Source organism: Rhopalosiphum maidis, chromosome 1 (assembly GCF_003676215.2).
Source record: "Rhopalosiphum maidis isolate BTI-1 chromosome 1, ASM367621v3, whole genome shotgun sequence".
Taxonomy (NCBI): Eukaryota; Metazoa; Arthropoda; class Insecta; order Hemiptera; family Aphididae; genus Rhopalosiphum; species Rhopalosiphum maidis.
The window spans coordinates 35,526,997-35,550,575 of record NC_040877.1 but is presented as its reverse complement, the minus strand read 5'-3'; the positions used below and the strand labels follow the sequence as shown (position 1 = coordinate 35,550,575).

The following is a 23,579-nucleotide window of genomic DNA, read 5'->3' as shown; positions in this document are numbered from 1 at the left end:
ATGTCATATAATATTATTTATAATAACAAGATTTTTTTTATGTATGAGTCTTTATTAATACTCGTCACATCACATTATTTGTAATATTTATAGGCCTTGGCACATTCATTATTTACACACTTGCATCTATTTATGCGATGAGTTTTTACTCCGAGACAATATGTGGCAAATGTTTTTCGAAAAAAAACTAATCGAATGTTAAGTGTATTATTAATTTTTCTTCTCATTTATACCGAAAACAAAACACACAGCAGCAGCCTTTAATCTTGGATTATCTGGACGGCGTATATGACGTGTACATAAAAAAAACTTCAGTGGGCCTGGAGACGATAACATGCGAAATAAAAGCACTCATCATCATATAACCAATCATTATACGAAGTGAAATAGCGTCGTTTTATAACCGTTTCGAATATTTTATTCGTTGTTTTTATTAGCCGTATAATAATATATTAAGTCAATGGGCTCATCAAATCGAAATGTCGTCGCTATAATTCTTCGACATTGCCGCCGTCGCTCCCTCTCGCAGACCCATCACGATTTATGTCTTGCGACATACACTGTAAGTACAATATTATACATAACAGTTTAATATGCAAAATGTTTAACACACTCGCACGCCATCTATGTATATTTATACTTTTATACACATATATCATTATAAATACTCGATATAGGGTACAACTATAATAACGACAACAAAAATATGGTGGAGTATTAGTTCATATTACTATAATATATAGGCAATATATTACATAGGTAGTATAGGCCATAAACATGTGTCATGTTTATTATGTACGATGATCATCCGTGGTTTTAATTTCGAGATAGTAGGTACCTAATTTGAGAGATCGCAACTGGCAGAAATTACGGAAATTACGTATTTTTCATTTATTTTTATATACCGAAGTACACGTGGTATATGATTGGTTATGATGAAGGATTTTAAAGGAGCATGTCACCCAACCAAATAGACTATAGAAAATATATTTTTTTTTCATTATTTAATACTGTAAAAAAAAAGTATATTCTATTTTTACTATCAACGGTCATCCTTATAAGAGTGGATAGTCTAAAAATATAATAGGTATGGATACGTTCCAAATGTTGCGAATGCAAAACGTAATGTATTGTACTATTGTTTGTATATTGTAGATACCGTAACGTTGTTCGAAGTTTGCACGATTTACGTTGGTTATAATGGGCTTTCAATTAATTTCCGGTTTTAGATTTCTCAGGAATGGAATCCTTTCCTTGCTAATAATTGTTCTTAATGGTCGATTGTCTCAATTTTCTTTGAATCGGTCCTTCCGGGGGTTTATACATTAAACGTTAAAATTCAGTCTTACTTGCAAACGTCAAATATCGAAGCCGACAGTTAAATATTCTATGGCACTCGCCATTGATCTTTTCATAAGACTTGAATATTTGCCAACGTTTCCGCTCCATAATAATGTCCTATTGGCGTTGCTGACGCGAAATTAACGGTATTAAATTTGCTAAATTCATTAGCAAAATTAAACATACGAGTATATACACACGTATAAATATATATCGTCATACACACATTCTCTAATTTATGTGTAGTTCATCATATCGATTTTCTCACGATTTAACCGTTGAACTGACAAATACTGCAATATAATAGTATAAACATTTAAGTATTTAACATAATATTACAATATATTAAACAAATATGTTTTATACGTATCCAATGAAAGTCTTGCTATCATCACACCAACATGTCAACATAACATTTATATAAAAATTATTTATATTAAGATTCGAATCAATAATTTATAGTACACTTAACGAAATCATAATATATTTATCGTTTACCTAGGTATATTATATTATAATGAATATAATGGAATATTATTGAATTTTAAAAACCAATTTTTGATAACGAAATATTCGATTATGTGGCCTAACGCAGGCTCACAGAAAATCGAATTTTTGGCCGGCCATTTTTCCACCGGGTAAAATATTGAGTCCGGTCTGAGTTGATTGTTGGTCTGTCGATAACAGTGACAAATAATGTCAAATGCGCATACGACTGCAACCATATATAATAATACTAATACACTTAGATATGCTTTTACGTAAATCATTTTTATCCCTTGAGAATACGACAATAAGCGCCCGCCATAACTTAGATATAGCTAAATAAACATTTATTTTTGAACGAAAACTTCGACTTAAAATCTGAATTGAAATGCATTATACAACGATAAGACATTAAAGGACATTTTAACAATTTACAAATATTTTTCGAGTGTGAAAGTACGTTACTCGACTACTCAAGTGGCATTTTATTCTATAATCTTTACGAAACTGATAAAAAATAAAACAATTAAATACTATTATGAAGTGAATGATGCTAACTATTATATTTTTAATTATTCATAGTAAGTCATACACAAAATAAATTTAATAACTGAATTTGTTATAAAATATTACTAATACGATTAACATATAAATAGAATATTATTTTATTATGATACAATATTTTCATTTGAAATATATATATATATTTATATTATGTAGATCAGTAGTTCTCAACGGGGTGATATCGCATCCTGGTGGGCGGGTGAACTCGTTTTGGGTTGTAGGGGGCGGTGAACTTTTTTTAAATAGTAGGGGATGGTGAGCAAGATTAAGGCACTGGAGTTTAACTCTAGTCTTATGACTATTGTAATGATGAGCATGAATTTATAGTTTATATTAAAACTTTAAAATGAATAAAAATAAAACTAAAAGCAACGCAACAATATTTATATTTAATTGTTTCCATTTATCTGCTATTTATAAAATAAACGTGAAAAAATTGGGTTTAAACCACCAATTACAATCATTTCAATTATCGATACAATTATTTTAAAATATTTCAATTATTCACTTAAATCTAATTTAAACTATTTAAACATTATATTTAGATGATAACTTATTATTCAATTGTAAACTTTTCATGTAACTATAATATTTTTATTTTTTATTTTAAGGTGGTGAGGAACGTTGAAAAATATTTTGCATCTCAGGGGAGCAGCAGTTTTAAAAAGGTTGAAAACCACTGATATAGATGGTACTTTATAGAACCAAATAAAGAATATAATATATTCCGGCTTATATACTTGCGTGAATAACTTAATAACTTTTTTGCTTTATATTTTTGTATATATTATAAACGTTATTAATAACATAATTGAATTTATCATATAAAAATATTTATTTTTTAAAATAATACGTCGAATAATAGTATTATATAATATATATTATATAAGTATACTCTGCTGTCTTCTTCTCGTCATAGACTATACTACACTGTATCATAATATATCAAAATAATTAAAATATAAAAAAATGTCTTATTCACTGAAACTGATAAAAAAAAAATTCTTGCCAAAATGATCATTTAATGGTAATATTATATTATTAGTTAAGTATATTCAACAACCGAAATAACGAATACAGTTTTAATTTTGATCTTTAAAATTATCTTGTTTTTTATTACATCCGTTTGGTGCTCTTCACCTACGAAAAAACGAGATTTTACATTTGCATGTGTTATAATCATAATTATATACAGTATATGCTATATACTGAGATGTTCGGTTAATATACAACAAATGTATGTACTTAAATTGTTTTTTTTTTTTTTAATTTAAACAACCGATTTCAATGTACTGAGTATTTGAATGGATATCAGTATGGTATAATTCTACTAAAAAATGACCATGATAATTAAGTTCATTACAAACATTACTTTATCAATAATTTACGATAAAATTGGAAAATTTGTATTAAAATTTGACTTATTGTGTAGATACCTATTGTATTTTGTCAGAATATTACATATTCTTGTTGAAATATAAATAAAAATAATGATAAATACTAAATTAGTATAATAATCCCACCTAAACAAAAACAATGATATCATAACAAAAGAAAACGAAAAAAAAAAACAAGAAAACAATTTATCGCTAAATATTTTTCACTGATATGGAAATATGAGACATTAAATTCATTTATTTATTATTTTAAACAATCTAATAATATAGGTTCATTTTTTTAAAGTTGTTTGGTACTTAATATTAAAATATGAATTTAATTAGTATTATATTTTAAACTTTACGGAATTCAATTTGTATGTATAAGACGTATCTAAAAAAAACCCGGGACTCCGTTTGCTCTACAAGGTTTTATGTTCGGCCTCAATTCGTATGCAGCCGAATTATGTACCATTTCGATTCCAAATCTTTGTGCCCAGCTATTTCTTTCATTCATATTATATTATATTATATAGCTTGTCGTCGGTTACCTCGGAGACGTTCATATATAACAATATTTAAACCCTACAGTAGTTATTGGTCTTTTGTTTTTCAACAAATCGTTTTAAGCCTCGGGCGTGCACAAAAACCTAACTTTATCACTCTATCAGCGTATAGTGCATGTGAGCGTACAATTCTCCCGTGAGAAAAAAAAACAACATACATGTATTACATGTACTGCAGCATGGCATACCTTAATGCGTATTGTAACACAATATTATATCATAATGGTATGTGTATATTGCTGCCACGGTGCTGTGTGTCGGTTTGTTGGTCGAAATGTCGGATGAGTTATAAAATATAGATACGAGTACTGTAATCCTATATATAGTTAGATTGTTATTTAAAATTCCGGTAATCGGTAAATTGTTAAGGTATTTCTTACCTCTTCAAAATTTGTATTACTGAAATGTGTAAATTCGAGTGTTATATTTCCATATTTACTTCCTACCACTAAAGTTGTAATTATATAATTTTATAAAATTATTATTAATTGTCAAATGCAGAATGTAAGAATGTGTAGTCGTTTGTTCGTATAGACTCAATCCTAGAACATTTTATGTTCTACTCGTATGCATAGGCGCAAATAGGGGGGCGCTTAGAGGGTATTAGCACCCCCAATTATAAAAGTAGCACCCTCAAATACTTTTTATATAATATTACATTTCGTAGTTCAACGCTATACCCGGAAAATGAAGAGCTTAAGCACCCTCAGTTTTTTTATTGAAATCGCGCCTATGCTCGTATGACTAAATAGTATAAATATTAGTGCCTAAGTGAAAGTTATTACGTTAGTATAGAAACATTTAAAATGAGGGGGTCATTATATTCTTTCGATTTTAACAATAGTACAATAAATAACTGTAAAATATTTATGTGAATTTAAATTTATCCGTAAAATATACCGTGTCATTACCTTTAATGTACTTAAATGGACTTATTAGACTTGTATATTATTGTCTTAGCAGACAAATGCGATTGACTATACGGTAGGAAGACAAAAATGCCATCCGAATGGATTTTTTTTTCGTTTCCGTTCATTTTAGTAGGCTCGCCATGCCCACGGATAAATTCAAAATAATTAACAGCAGATTTGCATAAAACTCCCAAGAATTTGCATACTCACGTCCTACATACACGCACATACATATAATATATAATATATACAATAAACACAGGGATTGCCAGAGCCTCCGTGAGAAAGTCGTCACACAGGTCGTATCGTGTGGTAGGTAAAGGTTCATAAAGGATGTTTCTGCAAGTCTGCAACGAATATGTCACCATTAGTGTATGAAGATTAACATTCGTGAAATTCACAGGATCGTGAACACACTGTTTCAATATGATTTTCTCCTTATTTGTAAGTTCTCGTCGGTGCCGGTCTGTACCGTACTGCAGTCAATATTGGCTAAACTTGACGATATCTGTAGCGCTTATATTGGTTTCTATCAATGCAATATAGTATTCCGATGCCGATATTTGTGAATAACAATAATACTAAACTGTATAGTGCTAATATTTGTAATAATAATTTATTTGACAGTTGTACTGCGTAATGATCACATATTAATATATTATGCCATTATGGTGCGTAAAAAACCGTTAAATATTTTTTATAAGATAATATTCCTACACGGTTATGTATTATTATGAAACAATTATTCGCATAATTATTTCGACTAAAACAACGAATAGTACCAGCTTTATGGTACAAAATGGAATAAAAAAAAATGTGGCTTATAATTTAGCATTCACACTTGGCAGGCATACATACAAATAATTATACTTCAATTTAAGTCTTTATTTTAGGAATAAAAGCTATAAATAGGTACCTATTTTTTTGAAGCGAATAAAAAATTCTGAAAATGTCGTTAGATCATTTACTGAGTATGTTTATCCTAATAGTAAGATTTTCTAAAGAAACATACAGAGAAACTGTGTAGTACCTACGCATTAAAACTCCAGCTAGATATCTACGTTGAGAATTTAAGATATAATATATTAATATTTATCATATGCCATCATAATATTATATTATTTCTAAGATTATCTAATTGATTATTTCCCTGCAGTTGTCACTTCAAACTATTATTTAAATGTAATGATATGAATATTATATTTTATCTTCCATAATATTATATAATATCATCAGTAGAATTTATTATTAACTATTTACACATTATATATGCATCACTTGCTTTTCGACTCTCCTGTTGTTGACACTCGGCTGCATATAAATTTTCTTTTTTTATTTTATTTGTACCTGGCAGACTTTATAATGTAACTTAAAATTATGAAATATCTGGAATTCACATGTGTCCGTTATGATTGCAATATACTCATGTTCGATCATACATTTATGACTATATTTTATTCGCTCTAAAGTAAAGGTTACAAATTATACATTGTTCACTTGTAATATATATATATATATATATAAGAAAATCCAGGGGTATCCGTTCCACTCATTTATATAAAATATTTGTATCTTAGCCCTTAATTGGCTAATTCGTAAAAAGATATAATCGTTTTATTTTTAACGTCTATATTTGATACTCATCAATTCGTTTTAAGAGCAGTTTAACACGTTTAAATGATATCTTGTAAATGATTTCAAATACAATTTTACTTTTAAAAATAAATTATTATAAATATAAGTAATAAACTTAATAAAGTGATATCAGTTCCAAAGATGAATAAATAAATTATAAAGGTAAAAAAAATAAGGCTAATACGAAATTTTAGAATAGTGTAGGTAATATAAATATTATATATACATATATTTACCTATTGCGATATCTCCTGAAATAATGGAGATATCACGACTTTGATTTATTAATAAGTTTCACAGGGATAAGAACTACAAATATTTCATGTTTTAATTTATTTTAATATTTTGGTAAAAAAGTTAAAAAATATATTTTTTTATTTAATCATTTTCAAAACAATTGAAGATAGCTATTTTGTAGAGTTTATTTTTCTGAAAATATTGATTTTTAAACATTTTAATTTCATTAATCTCCTAATTTTTAATATTTTTTCTAATTTCGAAATAAACTACGAATTATTAATACGATATAGTGGTATCAATGTATTAAACATGACGTGGTTCGCGTGCTCGTACGGCCATCGAACGTTTTTAGTGTAATTCACAATTTTCTCGAAACTAGAAAAAATATTAAAAATCAGGAAATTAATGAAATTAAAATGTTGAAAAGTCAGTATTTTTAGAAAAATAAATTCTACAAAATAGCTATCTTCATTTTTTTTTGAAAATAATTAAATAAAAAAAATATATTTTTTAACTTTTTTATCAAAACATAAAAATAAATTAAAATATGAAATACTTATAGTTCTTGTCCCTGTGAAACTTATTAAAAAATAAAAATCATGATATCTCTATTATTTCGGGAGATATTGTAATGAGTAAATCCTCACGGGATATCCTGTATATATATATATAAATAAATTACATTTTCTGAATTTAAGAATTTCAAAAATTAACACTTGTTTTTTATTTGCCTTGTTTTGCATAACCGAAAATCACCATTTTTATATATACTGGCTGCGATGTGTCACGTGTTTATGCTATTATAAGTACAACGTGGTGGTTGTTACGGCGATCAATGAGTAGGTGACTATATTATTTTAATAAAGATAGCGTGTCAAAGGTTTAAAACACCACACGTCAACAGTTCAAAAACAATATTATCACATATCTGAATACTTTGTATAAACTATTATAGAGAATAATAACTACTAGAAACCCCTGTTAAATATGATGCAAAGTTGGAGTTAATCAAATAATGTAATGTTATACAGCTAGATACGCATAAATTAAAAATGTATTAATATACAACACATTCAACGAATTAAACGATCATAATATCGTAAATATAATAATATTACACCAAATTACATCATTTCAGTATTATATCTTATAATATAACAAAAATCAAAAAAAAAAATTAATACAACAAGTCTTACGTAAATCTCAAATGGCTAAAACAATGAATACATAAATACACAGAACTAAATGCAATAAAAACAACATCCAAATGTAACAAAATCTCGATTTAAAAAGGGAATAAGAAATAATATTCGGAAACTAATAATGGCCCTGGATTCCGATAGTACCTATTTGAAATTTGAATTATTATATAATTTATTATTAAAAAAAAAAATAATAATACCATTCATTTCAAGATTATTTTTATTGAATCGCGTTGTATTATTATGAGATCAATAAATTATTTTTGGGTTTTATAATTTAAAACAAATGCAAATTAAACAAAAAAAAAAAGAATCGACAATTTTATTAAATGTTTCTAATTATATATTTAGCCAAACATTTATGTTTCAGCTAAAAACACTGATACACCATTATTGTAAAATTTAAAAAATAGCTTACGTTTTCACTAAGGATAGAAATCCTTTAGTGAACTTAAATAAAATATTCTATTCTATACGTGACATTTAATTAACGCGAAGTCGTGAATTTAATACCATACACACACATATAGCTTAACTTTTCAAAACCAATCAAATATGTTGTGCACCTCTAGAAATAGTTTGACACCTTTTAAAAAAAAAAACAGAAATACACTAAAACCTTGTAGTACCAAATTCGTGGCTAATATTAAAATAGTTTAATACTTATATGTAGTTCTCAAACCTCAATGTTTACCCCAACCGAAATCATGGACCTCAATAAATCATAATCTGAATGGAGACTTATTTTTCAAATTTCCTGACTTTAAACTTTAAAAAGCTTCAATTCGTCTAAAAAAAAAAAAGCCAACGTTTCATTATAAAATCAATATAATACGTACCTATAATATTGCTCTATCCGCTCAGAATCTAAAACTTAATTTCAAAATGTGTCGCTTTTGAATGTACCTATATTATGTTTGTGAACACTCGGGCAAAATATACAATTTAATTACACGAATTTAATTATGTTTCGTTTCAACAATAATTTGAATGCTAATATAAATAATGTATACAATAGGTATGTATTTAATTTGAATAAAAACAAAACAATAAAAAGTATACGCTTATCAAATAGTTGATTTTGTTTTTGTTACTTAACATTATAACTATTACTGTCGTTATTATTATTACAACGATCCTATGGATGACGCGTGACGTGAGCTATAGTTTCGAGACGCAGTTTTCGCTTCCAAACATATACGATATAGGGGGACAATAAATTCAATATGCGCTAGTCCTAATTAAACTTGAAAACACTGCGATGAATATATAATAACATTAATAGTGCTGTTTACTTTTGGCTTTTTCGTATGTATACATATATGCACATATTATGGCGGGTGATGACAGACGCGTACCCGTTGCAGGCAAACTTTTCAAATATAATTATATCGAGTCAGAAGCGTATTTACGATAAGAGCACATACTAAGAAGTGAGGGGACAACATCGCCCGTACCATACATCAAATAGCAAGGAAATCTGTATAAAAATTAATAATATACCTTCTGCTGTAACGTTGAGTACTTAATTTAGTCTGAGTAAACTTTTTTGATTAGACACATTATTGTGTTTCAAATTCCTAATACTTATCATAAATGAGCCTGGGCCATATTTAACTCGTAGCCCCTCCCCTGAATTTAATTTTTTTTTAAATCTATTTATTAAACTGTATCTAAAATTGTTGAAATATCATTAAAACAAAAATAATCAAAAATTTGATTTATATATGTGGTGAGAAATACGTATACAAGTTTATAATACGATGCATTTATATACTCGTTTAAATCATTTATCAAGATATTTTTTTAGTGTTAAAATCACAGATAAATGGATGAGTATCTAGTAGACACTACACAGTGTGTACATCTTAATAAATATATAACTATTGCTTCAATAAACATCTTCTAATTATTCTATGTTAAGTAATTATAAGATGTTCTACCTTATATTTAAAAGTTAATAGTAGTTTCATCGACAAATATAAGAGTAAAAATGGTCTATGATTAGAACACGTACCATAAATTTCGAAAAAAGTTCACATATATACTTCGTTCAAAAAAAAAAAAAAAAAATGCTGCTGGAATACAATCACATCGTGTGTATATATATTTCCATCCTCGCACCACACATGTATAATTTTATATGTAGGTAAGATAGCATACTATGTAAACTTTCAAGGTCATACATATTATAGTGTAATTATATGTATATTATTTTAATTGTTTCATGTTGTTTGCAAAATTTAATAAATAAACTACGGCGCATAATAAATAAACACCAAAAAGCAACTGTATGGTGGAGAGGGGTCCTCGTCAAAGTTGGCGGTCCTTTAAATTTTTCTCTCATATTCATTTTTTTTCCTTTTTGTTTGCGACCTCCATCAAAAGAATAAAAACGTACATTTTATGCATAACGCGCGCGCACCACGATGATATATACCAACGACGGATGATGCGTGTAAGAAATATTTGCGAGGGGCGATTGGCGTCGATAAATAACGAAGTCGCGGGCCGGTCGCTTTAATCCGGTAGATTAGGTTTTAGGGATCGACGAGCGCGTCACCAGCGGCGGCTTTTTACCATGTCCCGGACCGGAAACTGCGCCGATTTATTTGTCGATATACGGGATTACGTCACGGCCCCAAATGGCAACTACATATTATTATATTACACTATATGCGCACGAACAGCTACCGTAATACGCGTATTCGTGATTTACGTATGATAGAATTTGGTGTTTAGACGCGGCGCGTGTAAATATAATGTGAGCATTTTTTCTTGTGTACACGAAGATTATAGTCGATAAAATCCTTCGATTTTCAACTTCAAATGTTGTTTTAGATAGAACTAATTTTCTATCTAGATTAGTTAATTGTACTTTGGAGAAATAAAAATAAAAATGTTTAGTTCTTTTTTTTTGAGAAAAACAAAAAATAAAAATAAAGGAAAAACAAGAATTTTACCCAGATACAATTTTTGACAAAACCAGTTTTGTATATTTGGTGTTACTTGAAAACCTAACCTAACCGTAAATACTTGAAATGTTCACCTTATGTTTGTATTATTATTACGATCAATTTTTTAAATATATTGACTCCTTTTAAAGCTATTTTAGGGATTTATAAGAAATATTGTTATCTATAATTGTCGATTAAAAATTATTTAAAGGGTTAAGAAATACTCGAACATTTAATACTAAGCTTCTCAAAAGTTATTAATTTTTCAATTAAAAAATATCAAAAATCTATTGTTAGCATTTAAAGTTACAATTTTGAAAAAATTCGTCAAAATCTCAAATACGTACAAATTATATTATTGTTAGAATTCCATAAAAAAATTGTATTTTTATATATTTAATATTGGATGCTAGTTTTTTTATAAGTTTTTCAACAAAAAATTCTAGAGGAAAGCCAAATTAAATTTTTTTGAGCATTTGACATTTTACGATATTGGATATTCACCCGTTAAATAATTATTTATCCTAAAATAATTTAAGATTCTGAGCGGAGTAATGAATATATTGATTTTGCAATGATGTGTGTACTAAAACTATATAAACTTAAAAATAATAAATAAAGACAATTATTTGTATAGATATTTTAATTTCAAATTTAAACAAAAAATTACTTATTTTAACGATAAATAACGATTTTTATTTGTACTTTTGTTATTATTTAAAAACATTATCCGTGTGAATACTTTACATTTTTAATTACAAAAAAGAAAGAAAATCGAATTTGTCAAAAACTGATTTTCCGTTTTTCCCCATTTATTTTTAAAACGAACTGGCATTTTTTACTTTTTACTTACAAAGTATAAACATTACAAACTAGATTCAATTTCTTATCAGGGAGAGATGCTAAAATTAAGAATCAGAGCGCTATTATCTACTGGTAGAAATTATGATGTCAAACACAAAAAATAAAAACATTGTAAGATCCAATATATTGCTTGCTCCGCTCAGAATCGAATAGAAATTCAAAGAAAAATAATCAAAAACATTTTGTAAGCGTTAAAATTAAAATAATTTAAATGGATGTATATATAAGCGTATTATTTAAGCTATTAAGAACTAATGTAGTCGAAATATCAATCTCATTTATTACTTCCATAGAACTCATATAGAAGTATCATCCAATATGAATTATAAGTAGGTAGAACTTCAAAAATAAAATATAAAAAATAATACTTTATAATTATTTATATATTATATAGTAATAGAAAAAAAAATAAGTTCAATAATCTAAACTGTGTTACGGTAATATAATTTATAGTAGTTAACTAAGTTATTCATTCTAGGTATCAAAAAAATGTAATCATCTTGTAAAAACTTAAATTTTGTTTTGATTATACCGCATGCTTTAAAATAAGTTTACTACTCATATTTTTTCTACACGGGCGTTTAATATTGTTCGTTTTATTTGCCATTTTATTTTAAAATCGTTATAAAAACATAAGTGAAAATACATTTTACTAAATATTGCGATTATTTGTATTATAATTTATAAGCGCAAAGCATTGTTTAAAGTCTGAGTACTCAAGACAGAATGACTATGATCTATGATAATTGATAATATTAATAATAATAATTTTTATTTCCTATATTTCTAAATCCATATTAAAATTGTAATAATAATTTTATTGGTAATAATTGTTGGTATAATTATTACTATTCTTAGAATTATGGATAACAACGACGATGGCCGGCACGCGTTGCCTTCTTCCCATCACACACAATTAATTGGAAATTATATTAATATAATACACCACTTGAAACAGCACAATACGGCATAATAAATTGAAAAGTATGACTAAAACATAACTACGGAAAACTGAAGGTAATTGCTCGTTTTACATGGGTTTTAAAGCAATTCAAAATAAAATCGAAAGAATTTCGATATATATATATATTTTGTATTTTGTATTTCTGATAATACTTTACACTCGTCATTTTTAATACTGCTAATATATAACTTACAAATTGAAATACAAAAAAAACATATTAATATATTATACGTTTTTTAATTAGCTGTAATGTTTTTACCAATTGCTTCTTTATAAAACGGATATAACATTATTGTCTCTGGAATATTGTTCTCTAAATATTTTATCATAAGTATTTTATTAAATGTAATTTTTGATTTATTATAAAATGTTGTTTATATATTATACTATGAACTTTTTTTTTTTACTATTTTACGGTATTTACAGAAAGACGTTATTGTATTATACATATATATATTACATGTTATTATAATTATATATGAATAACACAAAAAAATTATAAATGTTATGTTTTCAGACATACTAAAAGTGAAATAAATGACTTTAACAGTTATATTAAAAAAACACATCACGAAATAAACTTAATGATATAGCAGACTGACAGACCGTCTCCCCACAGAATTGTTTTTCGTATACAATGATATATCATTGAATTCAAATTTAATATAGCCCAAAAAAGTGACCCACTCGACACCTAATTATGTACAATAGAGCGATATCCACATGACTGCTTTTTAAAAAAAAAAACTATTCCTGTAACAATTCGAGGACGTGTAGATAACACAAATTTATATATTTTTAATATATCAGAGTTGTATGCATGGTGAATAATATCATGTCAAGTAGGCTCACCCCAAAAAAACACACGAGACACTCCTTTTAAGTGATAAATAAATATTTAGTTTATTATTATTTTTAACAGTTCTAAACATTGAAATTAAAAAAAAAAAACTATTGAAGGATACAATTAGAGTGAGCTTTAGTGAATCACCTGCTGTAATACAGTATATATAATTATCAAAATATATAACTATTATATGCAATATTGCTATAGTATGTAGGTAGGTTTATGCTTTGCGTAATATATATGTAATATGATAATGATGTATTTTATTAATATGGTAGTTTCTGGAGAATATTCTCTAACTATTTGTTTTTTTTTATATAGTCTAAACTCTTCGACGTTCGTATATTATATTATATACACTGTATAATGTAAATAATGATTCATAACTTTTGAGCTAAATCGAACGAATTTAACACGTGGCGACCGTCGTTTGATTTAAAGTTTTGATAGATATTTGATATTATAATATTATGATGATAGTTTGTACATACAACATACAAGTATACAACGAAAGTTTTAATGAACACTGCGTGGTGTATTTTACGTTTAGAAAAGGATAAATAACAATTCCGTCATTATAGACAAACAGATGTTTGTTAGATTAGCTTTCTGTGATCGATAACTTTTAACTTTGTGTGGTGTAGCGATTACATAACGACTGTTTTTACCCCTTTTACCTGTCTACTTCTAAAGTACGTTATTACTGTATGTTTCTTACACGTGTTCTTCAAAGTTAATTTATGTTATGCATGTGTTAATGAATGCATGCATGCATAGTTCTAAAAAAAGATGTACCGATCAGAAAACAAACAAGTTCGATTCAGGTAACAACTAAAAAACCGACAATAAAAGATGTCTATAACCTGTCAAGTGTTAATTTACAGTCAATCCAACATTACTCCTTAAAATACCCGTTTTAAAAATATTAGTCAGTAATAAATTACATAGGTTGGATTTTTGTTAATTAAATACATATTTTAATCCTATCTTAATTATGGACGAATAATATAATTTTTGTTGTGGAAAAGCGATCACAACCAATATGTTATGTTTTTATTGAAATATTTTAAATTTTGTTTAAACGTGTAGTCAAATGAATACTATTTTCAGTGATCTAAAGAAGTCATTTGATTCGATTAATATTAATAGATTAACTATCAAGTTACAAAAATTTAGCAGTTATTTTGAATTCTAATTTGAATCCTATTACAATAGAATAAATTGGTTTGTCAAAATTTGTTCAAATATTTCTGATAAAATTCACCAAAGTATATACATATAAGGGGAGTTTTCTCCCTTAGTGTTTTTTATTATTTTCAATGACATAAACGTCATTAACTCTATTTTAGGATTTAATAATTGTTTAAATTTATAACTAGATTAAAATAATCCCAATCGTTGGTGTATGGCAAATTATCTTTCGCTAAATATTATGTCTAAAAATTACATTAATCTAGTAGATAGTACACTATCATATTTAGTTACTTGCTAAATTAAAAAATTCTAAAAGTAAGAAAAATATACTCTTTTAAATTGTTTGTACTTTACTAGGACTATATTACTTATAACAAAGTAACGCAAATTATAGAATTAAATAATTCATATGTATAAATTTACGAAAATTCAATGACCCACTCTATTTAAAAGTATTGTTCTCTTGTACGTTGAATTTTGGTATATCGATCGGTTGTATGCAGTGATGTAGTCGTAAATATTTTTTTGGGTATACACCTAAATTGAGAAATATTTAATACGTGGGGGGCATTGCCCTCACCCCCCCCCCGTATACTAATTAACTTAAATTTATCTATTATTATAAATATATTTAAATACATAATAATATATAATTCCATTATAGCAAATGTATTTATTTATAATTTAAAAAATTTTCCACTTTGTTTTTCTAATAGCTCCACTTTCCTTGAACAGTTATCATCGGCCGATCTGTGCTGCAACAGCCAGCTTATAGTTCCAACATATTTGGTTGGGTTTCATATACAAGAGCGGATCCAGGGAGAGAACTGGGTAAGTGCCACCCCCGTTAGAAAAAAATAATACATATTAACAAACATACATTTTTATCATATTGTTTTTTTTTTGGGGGGGGCTATATCTATATTATATAATTTTTCTTATAAAGTACCCCGACATACATGCTGGATCCGCCCTTGTTCATATACTAAAAGGTAGCCCATTTATATTGATAAACATAAGATTTGTTATATTTTTCATTGTCAATTTAGATTTTAGATCTGAACATATTATGTTCATTAAACATTAAACTAAATTCCCGTTCACATTCTGCTGTAGTAACTAGCAATGTTTTTATAAGTATATTTAATTCCTGTATTTCTTCATTTATTGTATTATTATGAATAAAGTTTCTCATTCCTTGTACTATTACAGATGTATTTAATAAAAACCTACGGCCCAATCGTTGTATTTCATTTTTCTCATGTCTTATATCTACATACCATATTGCCGTCGTCATAACTCATAATATTAATTTAATTTTAAATATTTGTTTTGACTTTGGACAATTTTAAATTTTCCTATTATTTCTTATCATTTTATAATTAGTCATAATTAATTATTCTGGCACACATAATTCTCTTGGAGTTATGAGAATTAAAAGAAAATAATTAGAAATGTTCAAATTATAAGTATATTATTAATAAATTGTGGTAATATGGTTATCATCCAAAAAGCTACGACCGTATACCCGCGTATACCCTCCACTACACCACTAGTTATATGGAATCCTCATCAATTCATATTAAATATTAATTAATAAATAACAAAAAGTTCTTTTTTTGGTAAACTTTATCAAAAATGTAATAACTAAGTTGAATTTGATTTATTTTTTAGTTAAAAATATTATTAATTGAACCTTATTTAATATTAATAATATAACTTAAACAGATAATTTCTTTATTTATAATCTAGTTAGTAATAACACAACTAATCCGAACAATTAGGAATTCTAAAGAAGTATAATATACCTATATACCTGATATAATTATATATATATTCTAGTGAACTTGATATTAATTTTAGAAACATACTTAATTATTATACAGCATCCATAGCCATTTCAGACCTTTAAACAGAATGCTAATAAAATGTAATGACATTTAAGATATTTACCTTTTTTATTGGAATATAAATCAACTAAAACTAATTCTATTTGAACTAATTTTAAATTACATTGTTTTACTGCTAATTGTATTAGTATATAATATTTGTAAATATGTTAACTTTATTGTAATATTCTATATTTACTGTATTTTTGGCTTCGGGACTTAAAATATAATAATCATTATAATAACATCCTATAAATAACTTTATAGTTTATACATACGTAAAGTTTTATACATGGAACACCGGTACTACGTTTTCACGTAAATATGTATCCGTGTACTGCATAATAATACAATTATAAATTATTATAGTTAAAATCAAAATTATGATCGATGTAGTTATAGGTAGTAGGTGTTTTAATATTTAATATAAATATGAGAAACGTGAGTGTGTATATTTCCAATAAACATAACATAGTTCTACGTGAGATCAGTGGTGGGAGTGGGATACAACCGTAAATTGTTCCGATATTATAAAACACAAGCATACAAAATAGTATTGATTATAAAAAAAAAAATTATTTTGTTTCATTGTTACAAAACAATTAATTGACTTTTCTCTCTGCATAGGCCATACATAGAACTCAATTGATTTATCGAATCTATTTGCTTCGATTTTGAACAAAAATCGTTGTTATACAATTTGAATAAAACATTATATCCATTTTTGCAAATTGCATATTTTCGTTATAGTAATTTAATAATATTGTAGAACTGTAAACTTTTTTAAATTTCGGCAAATAATTTATATATATATATATATTAATGTAAATTAGCAATAATATTAAAAATGTGACTAATTCATTTTATATAAAATGTACAATATTACAATATTTATTTATAATACATTTATTTATTTTATTAATTATATAGGTATAATTAACATAATATTCATTTATTTTACTATGATGTGTTTTTTTTTTTTTTTTTTTATGATTTTAAGTTCAATTTTAGACGAAATTACATATTTAAACTATGAATAACGATAAAAAAATCATATCTGTAGTATTTGTAAAAGATTCCTTTAGACAAAAAGCTAGAAGATAATGAAAATAGGGAAAATAGGCAATATTTAGCAAAAAGTAGCAATATTAACAATTTTAAAAAAACTTATGAAATATACTAGTGTCTCCGTTCAGAAACATTTATTGTATAGACTATAAAATGATATTTATCATTGAATTCAAATTTAACACATCCATCTTATAATTAACCACTCTACAACTATCGTTCAACAATTTGGTATCCACTTATTATTAATCACATTTTCTATATGTTCATAATGATAATATTCTTATTATCCATAATTAATAATGTCATAGTTATTGATAATATTTTATATACAAAATACTACTAGCTACAGTAAAACAATCTATGTGTATCATACAGTTTCTAAAATTCTCCACTTCGTCTATTACTTATTTCTAAGCTTTAAATTCTTAAAAAATGATTAATTTAAAAAAATATCATTGTTTGCTACGACATTACTGTTAAATGCACACACACACGCCGTATTACAGGGGATATTTTAATCATCGATTTTTCGTAAAACTAATCTAGAGAATAAAATAGAAACATTATACATAACTAATGAAAGTTACGAATTTACATTTCCGATGAACCAAGACGGAAATAACTTTTATTTTCGATGGCCGCCTTTAAGATTTGTTTTCTTTGCGGTGCACAATGTTTCTCTCTCTTCGAAATAAATTCCACCGTTTCGATACGCGTATTATATGCAAATCACATCATTTAAATATTTTTTAAGTATTGTCACAGAAATACTTGATTTTCGGAGAACAAGTGGCATTTTGAAGAATTATTATTCGAAGTCCCGAGAAAAGCATTTTAATTATCCAAATCAAGACAGGCATCCTGTAAATTATATGTTTTTAGTGAATGGTTTTTTCTATAAAAAGACTCGCGTTCATATTACTATGGTAATATAATAATACATAGTCATGGTGTAGCGTCACGTGGTTGACGAAACAATTAGCTGTGCTTAATTTAAAATTACGTTGATTTCAATGACATTATGAAATTAATATTTGCAGTAGGTATATTATGATAGTGAGTAACGTACATTTTGCTATATATTAATTCGATTTTAATGTATATTCGACAAACCGTTATCTCCGTAAAATTTGTTAAACTTAAATATCCAAAACACATGATCAAGAGGAATATAATATAATCTTTTGAACAATACGCGTTAGGCGGAATGCTTGAGCGTATGTAAAACAATATTAACTCGTCGTCTGAGACTAACAATAATAATGCTTTATCAAAATGCCAAATTTCTTGGGAGAGAAACTGTAAAGTTTAATTCTTCTTTCGTAATGAATGATTTTTATTTATTTAAATTCTTAAAATATCTTTAAAATTGTTTTTATTCTTAGTAAAACTTAAAGTAAAAAAAAAAAACCACGATATAAAAAAATGCAATTAAAAACCATAAAATTCTTCTGTGGAACCTGCTTTTTTTACTTAGAACTTTTTTTGTTTTCATTTAAATGAATGTTTTCTGTATAACAAAAGAGAACGTATCATAATATTGAAACAAAAACAATACGACGGAGTACATTGATAACAACGATAACTAATCTTATGTGTGCAAACAAAATCGATTAAGCATATTTTACTAATGAATAATCCACGTAGTATATCTACAGCATATAGTGTTATAGAAATCAATAAAGTAAATATTAAAACTTTTAGTTTTTAAATATTTTAAATGCCACTATTTTTACTAATAATGATACTAAATTTATTTTAATTTCAGTACTGAACAGTTCTTAAACATCGAAACAAGGCAAACATTAAAGTAAGAATCTAAATAATATTTTATGAAATACCTCAAGTCACATACTTTGTGGTTTTTATTTTAATAATAATTAGAATTTTTAATTTAAATTAAATTTGAATGTAGATCTTTGTTTAATATACATATGATAACACTTTTTGTATTACCTATACAAATACTTTAGTACCCATTTATCAAATAAAATTAAACTGAGTTATCACAACCGCATTATCTAATTACATATACAATGCAAATAAGCAGTCGGTAAACCAATTCATTAGATTCTAATTGTATTCATATGTATAATATGTATATATATATATTATTATTTACTTTTAGAAATGATTTTATAACAATTATTATTGATATTAGGAGAATCTTTTACAATGGCAGTACACATTAGTAGTATTAGTATACAAGTTATTATCAACATTTAATATTGAAGTAAAGTGTAAACTAACTAAACACTTTATGTATAAGTATATCGCACAGTGCATAAAATATATTATATTATAATACTAAGATATTCTATAGGTTTTGTATGTAGTATTTTATAATTCATTTCACCTCAACAAGTTCATCAGGTGCACGAGAAAGAAGCACAGCGCGAACATGACCACAACTGCCACCAACATTTTCGCCGCTTTCCTTCTGGCTTTTATCTGAGCCATCGTGCTGGTACACCCCATCGTCGCTGTTCGGTTGAACCCTGCGAAATAAACTTCATCATGAGTAAAATCGTACGCGTCTTGCGCTTAGGTGGTTTTCCGAACCTTTTAAAACTTCGTTTTTACGTTTTATAGTTTTATAGTTTTACAGTTTTATAATAATATATTCCATCGTCCGCGCACGCAATTACGGACTGCCAATATTTTTTGGGAAATTTACATTATGGTATACAATTATTATACGATGCACGGTAACCACGTACTGCGACTAAACGTGTTTTAAAAGGACTGTGGTCTTAACAAATAAATAACACAGTTTCATAGTGTATAGTGCCAAAAAATTGAAAAACTGACAACACATTTTGGTTGGAAATTTCGAGACTAATAAACTATATAATATTTTTTATATTGAAAACACGTACGTAGACATCGTATTTTTTATCTCGGAAATTATTCACAATGACTTAAAAAGCTTCGAAAATACCTTTCTAAATCACTATTTTTGTTCAATTAAAAAGCCATACTTTGTTTGTTGAGAGAATGTGGTTACTTCGACTGTATCTGAATTATAGGGATTTGGGTGGCTTGCAGTAGTGAACAGCGCATTTTGATTTGTGTGTATAACTACATTTTATCGACAAAAGGAATATATAAAATATGAAAAATTCCGAGCGTGCTTTTACAGAAAACCAATCAAACAACATGTTTTTAATAGTTTAAAAAATAAGCGTGTAATACGTATTCAGTAAAACTATCACGATGCAAAGACCGACTGAATTGAAAATAAAATGACAACCCTATAACGACTATACATTCTCCTTTTTACATCAATTTTTTGATTATTATTACACTTACGTTTTTGTTACACAGATAAATAGATAATCATTAAGTTGGGTTAAAGGTAAAATAAATTTGTTTTTTTGCGCCTAGCCACAAAGATCGTGTTTTATTTTTAACACACATTTAAAAAAATATAATAATAACTATTTACTTAAAAAATAAAATACTTTATGTCCTCGACTGTATAAATATTATACATTGTTGTCTAGTATTACGATTGCAGTAAATTGCTTTTCAGACGCGTTCATGCTTTATTGAATACTTAATTCTTTTTAATGTCAATAAATAAAGCAACTTTTGGAGAAGTATATTTAAAACTATAAATCGAGTGGTTATTTTTGTACATTATTGTAGTGTAACTGTTTTATTTGACATTACAATAATACAACAACACAGTAATTGTTATATGCTAAATATCTTCTCTATCATTAAAAATAATAGTGTATTTAAGTATTTTATAAGCACGCTTCAATTTTTTTTTCTAAGCTGTTTTTATTTAATACGATCACGACTTTAAACGTTCCAGGCGTATCAGTTATTAATTGATATCGTTTAAAAAAAAATAAAAATTAAAAGATATTCTCAGCAAAAAAAAAAATGCTATCTAATTTTTATTCTTCAGAGTAAATAGATTGCCATTAAAGTTAACAAAGTAGAATGTATAATATTAATCAAGGTTAGATTTTTTTTTGTTTTCAAAAATGACTTGCTATAAAAAAAGTTATTTAAATATTATGTTGATTTGAATAACAATGGAAACTATATATATATATTATTATAATTGTGTGTAGTTTGGGTTTTTATAATACGTACTCGATTATTTAATTATTATTAAAACCATGTTATTTTAAAATTTTAAGCGATTTATAATAATATTGGTAATACATAATATATACCTACACGCTGAGAATAAATTGAACCATTTTCTCATGATGGTGTATCGTAATATTGATTCAATTAATTGTTTTATAGGCATGTATAGTGTCTAAACAGCCCTCTTCCCCCCACCCCAGGGTAATGGAATTATTTTACTCCTAGGAAATTTCAACAGTAGAAGTCTTTAAATTTTCTAAAATAAAGATGAAAGAGTGCATTTAATATACATTTATAAGATAAAAATAATTTTTTCTTAAATTATTAAAACTATATTTTTTCATGTTTCTTCTATTGAATAATATCTTGTCATATTGTCAATGTTTACAAAAATAACATGAGTATTTAGGATTTATTTCTAAGCCATAAAATAGATTTTTAAGATTTGTATAAAGAGTAAGCGATATGGTTTCAATTTTGTTGAATAAATTATAAATTACACCCCTATAGTTTTTAATCCAGTTACGCCACTGGGTACTTATAAGAAACACGACTATAAAAATTGAATCAAAAAACTCACCGTTGTAAGCATTGGCATTGAACATTTGTACGGTTTCTGTGTGTCCTGGTATGTTGTCGGATTTCCATAGCACCCGAACAATCTGATAGTAGGCAATCGACATGAGCAATAAGGGCAGGATGTAAAGCATGATTGTCTTGGCGATTTGATAGGTAGTCTCAGACTCTTGGCTCCAGAGAGCTTCGCATTGTGTCAAATAAATAGACGAAAACCGTTTTGTCTTTCCGACGGCTTCCAACACCAACAGCTCTGGAATATCTGTACGAAAAGCCCAGATTAAAAGGATTGTAGTTTATAATAATGCTAATAATATTATACATTTTAAAATACATGTTAACATCACGCTTCATACAGGTAATTAATATAATAATAGTCGATGATTATTTAATATGTATATAGATACATATTTATTTAAATACACTTAAAATATAAATATTAAAATACCTATATCGGCATACCTACCAATACAAAATAAACAATATAGTTTAAAATTATTCTGTAACAGTATCAAATATTTTTTTGCAAAAAAGCTATTTTTCTAAATAACGATCTACATTTGTATTCATTCCTATTAATATACTAATACGTACATATTGAATATTAGATTTATTGGACTCTATAAAAAAACAACACTTGTCTACATTATTATGTATAAATGTATAATAGTAAAATTTAGATCATTTTTGCAAGTATTGATAGTGTTTCACGTTTAGGTACTACAAAACAACAAAACATATAAAATCTAATCACATGTTTCTCAAAAATATAATACACGAGTAATA

At 26.6% G+C, this 23,579-nt stretch overlaps 1 protein-coding gene across 2 annotated transcripts in view; it reads right to left on the bottom strand.

The window, feature by feature from the left end:
* Positions 1–23,579, bottom strand: part of LOC113561242 (orexin receptor type 2-like) — a 147,502-nt gene that overhangs the window by 3,745 nt on the left and 120,178 nt on the right. The window contains exons 5-7 of one of the 2 annotated variants that reach the window (XM_026967552.1): positions 22,798–23,055; positions 20,464–20,605; positions 18,630–18,968 (exon numbers count right to left, since the gene is read on the bottom strand). In XM_026967552.1, coding sequence (XP_026823353.1) covers positions 18,857–18,968; positions 20,464–20,605; positions 22,798–23,055 — 512 coding nt within the window. In that variant the 3' untranslated portion in view covers positions 18,630–18,856. Of the gene's footprint in view, positions 1–18,629; positions 18,969–20,463; positions 20,606–22,797; positions 23,056–23,579 lie in introns of those variants that run through there. The other variant, XM_026967551.1, reaches the window with a different exon arrangement.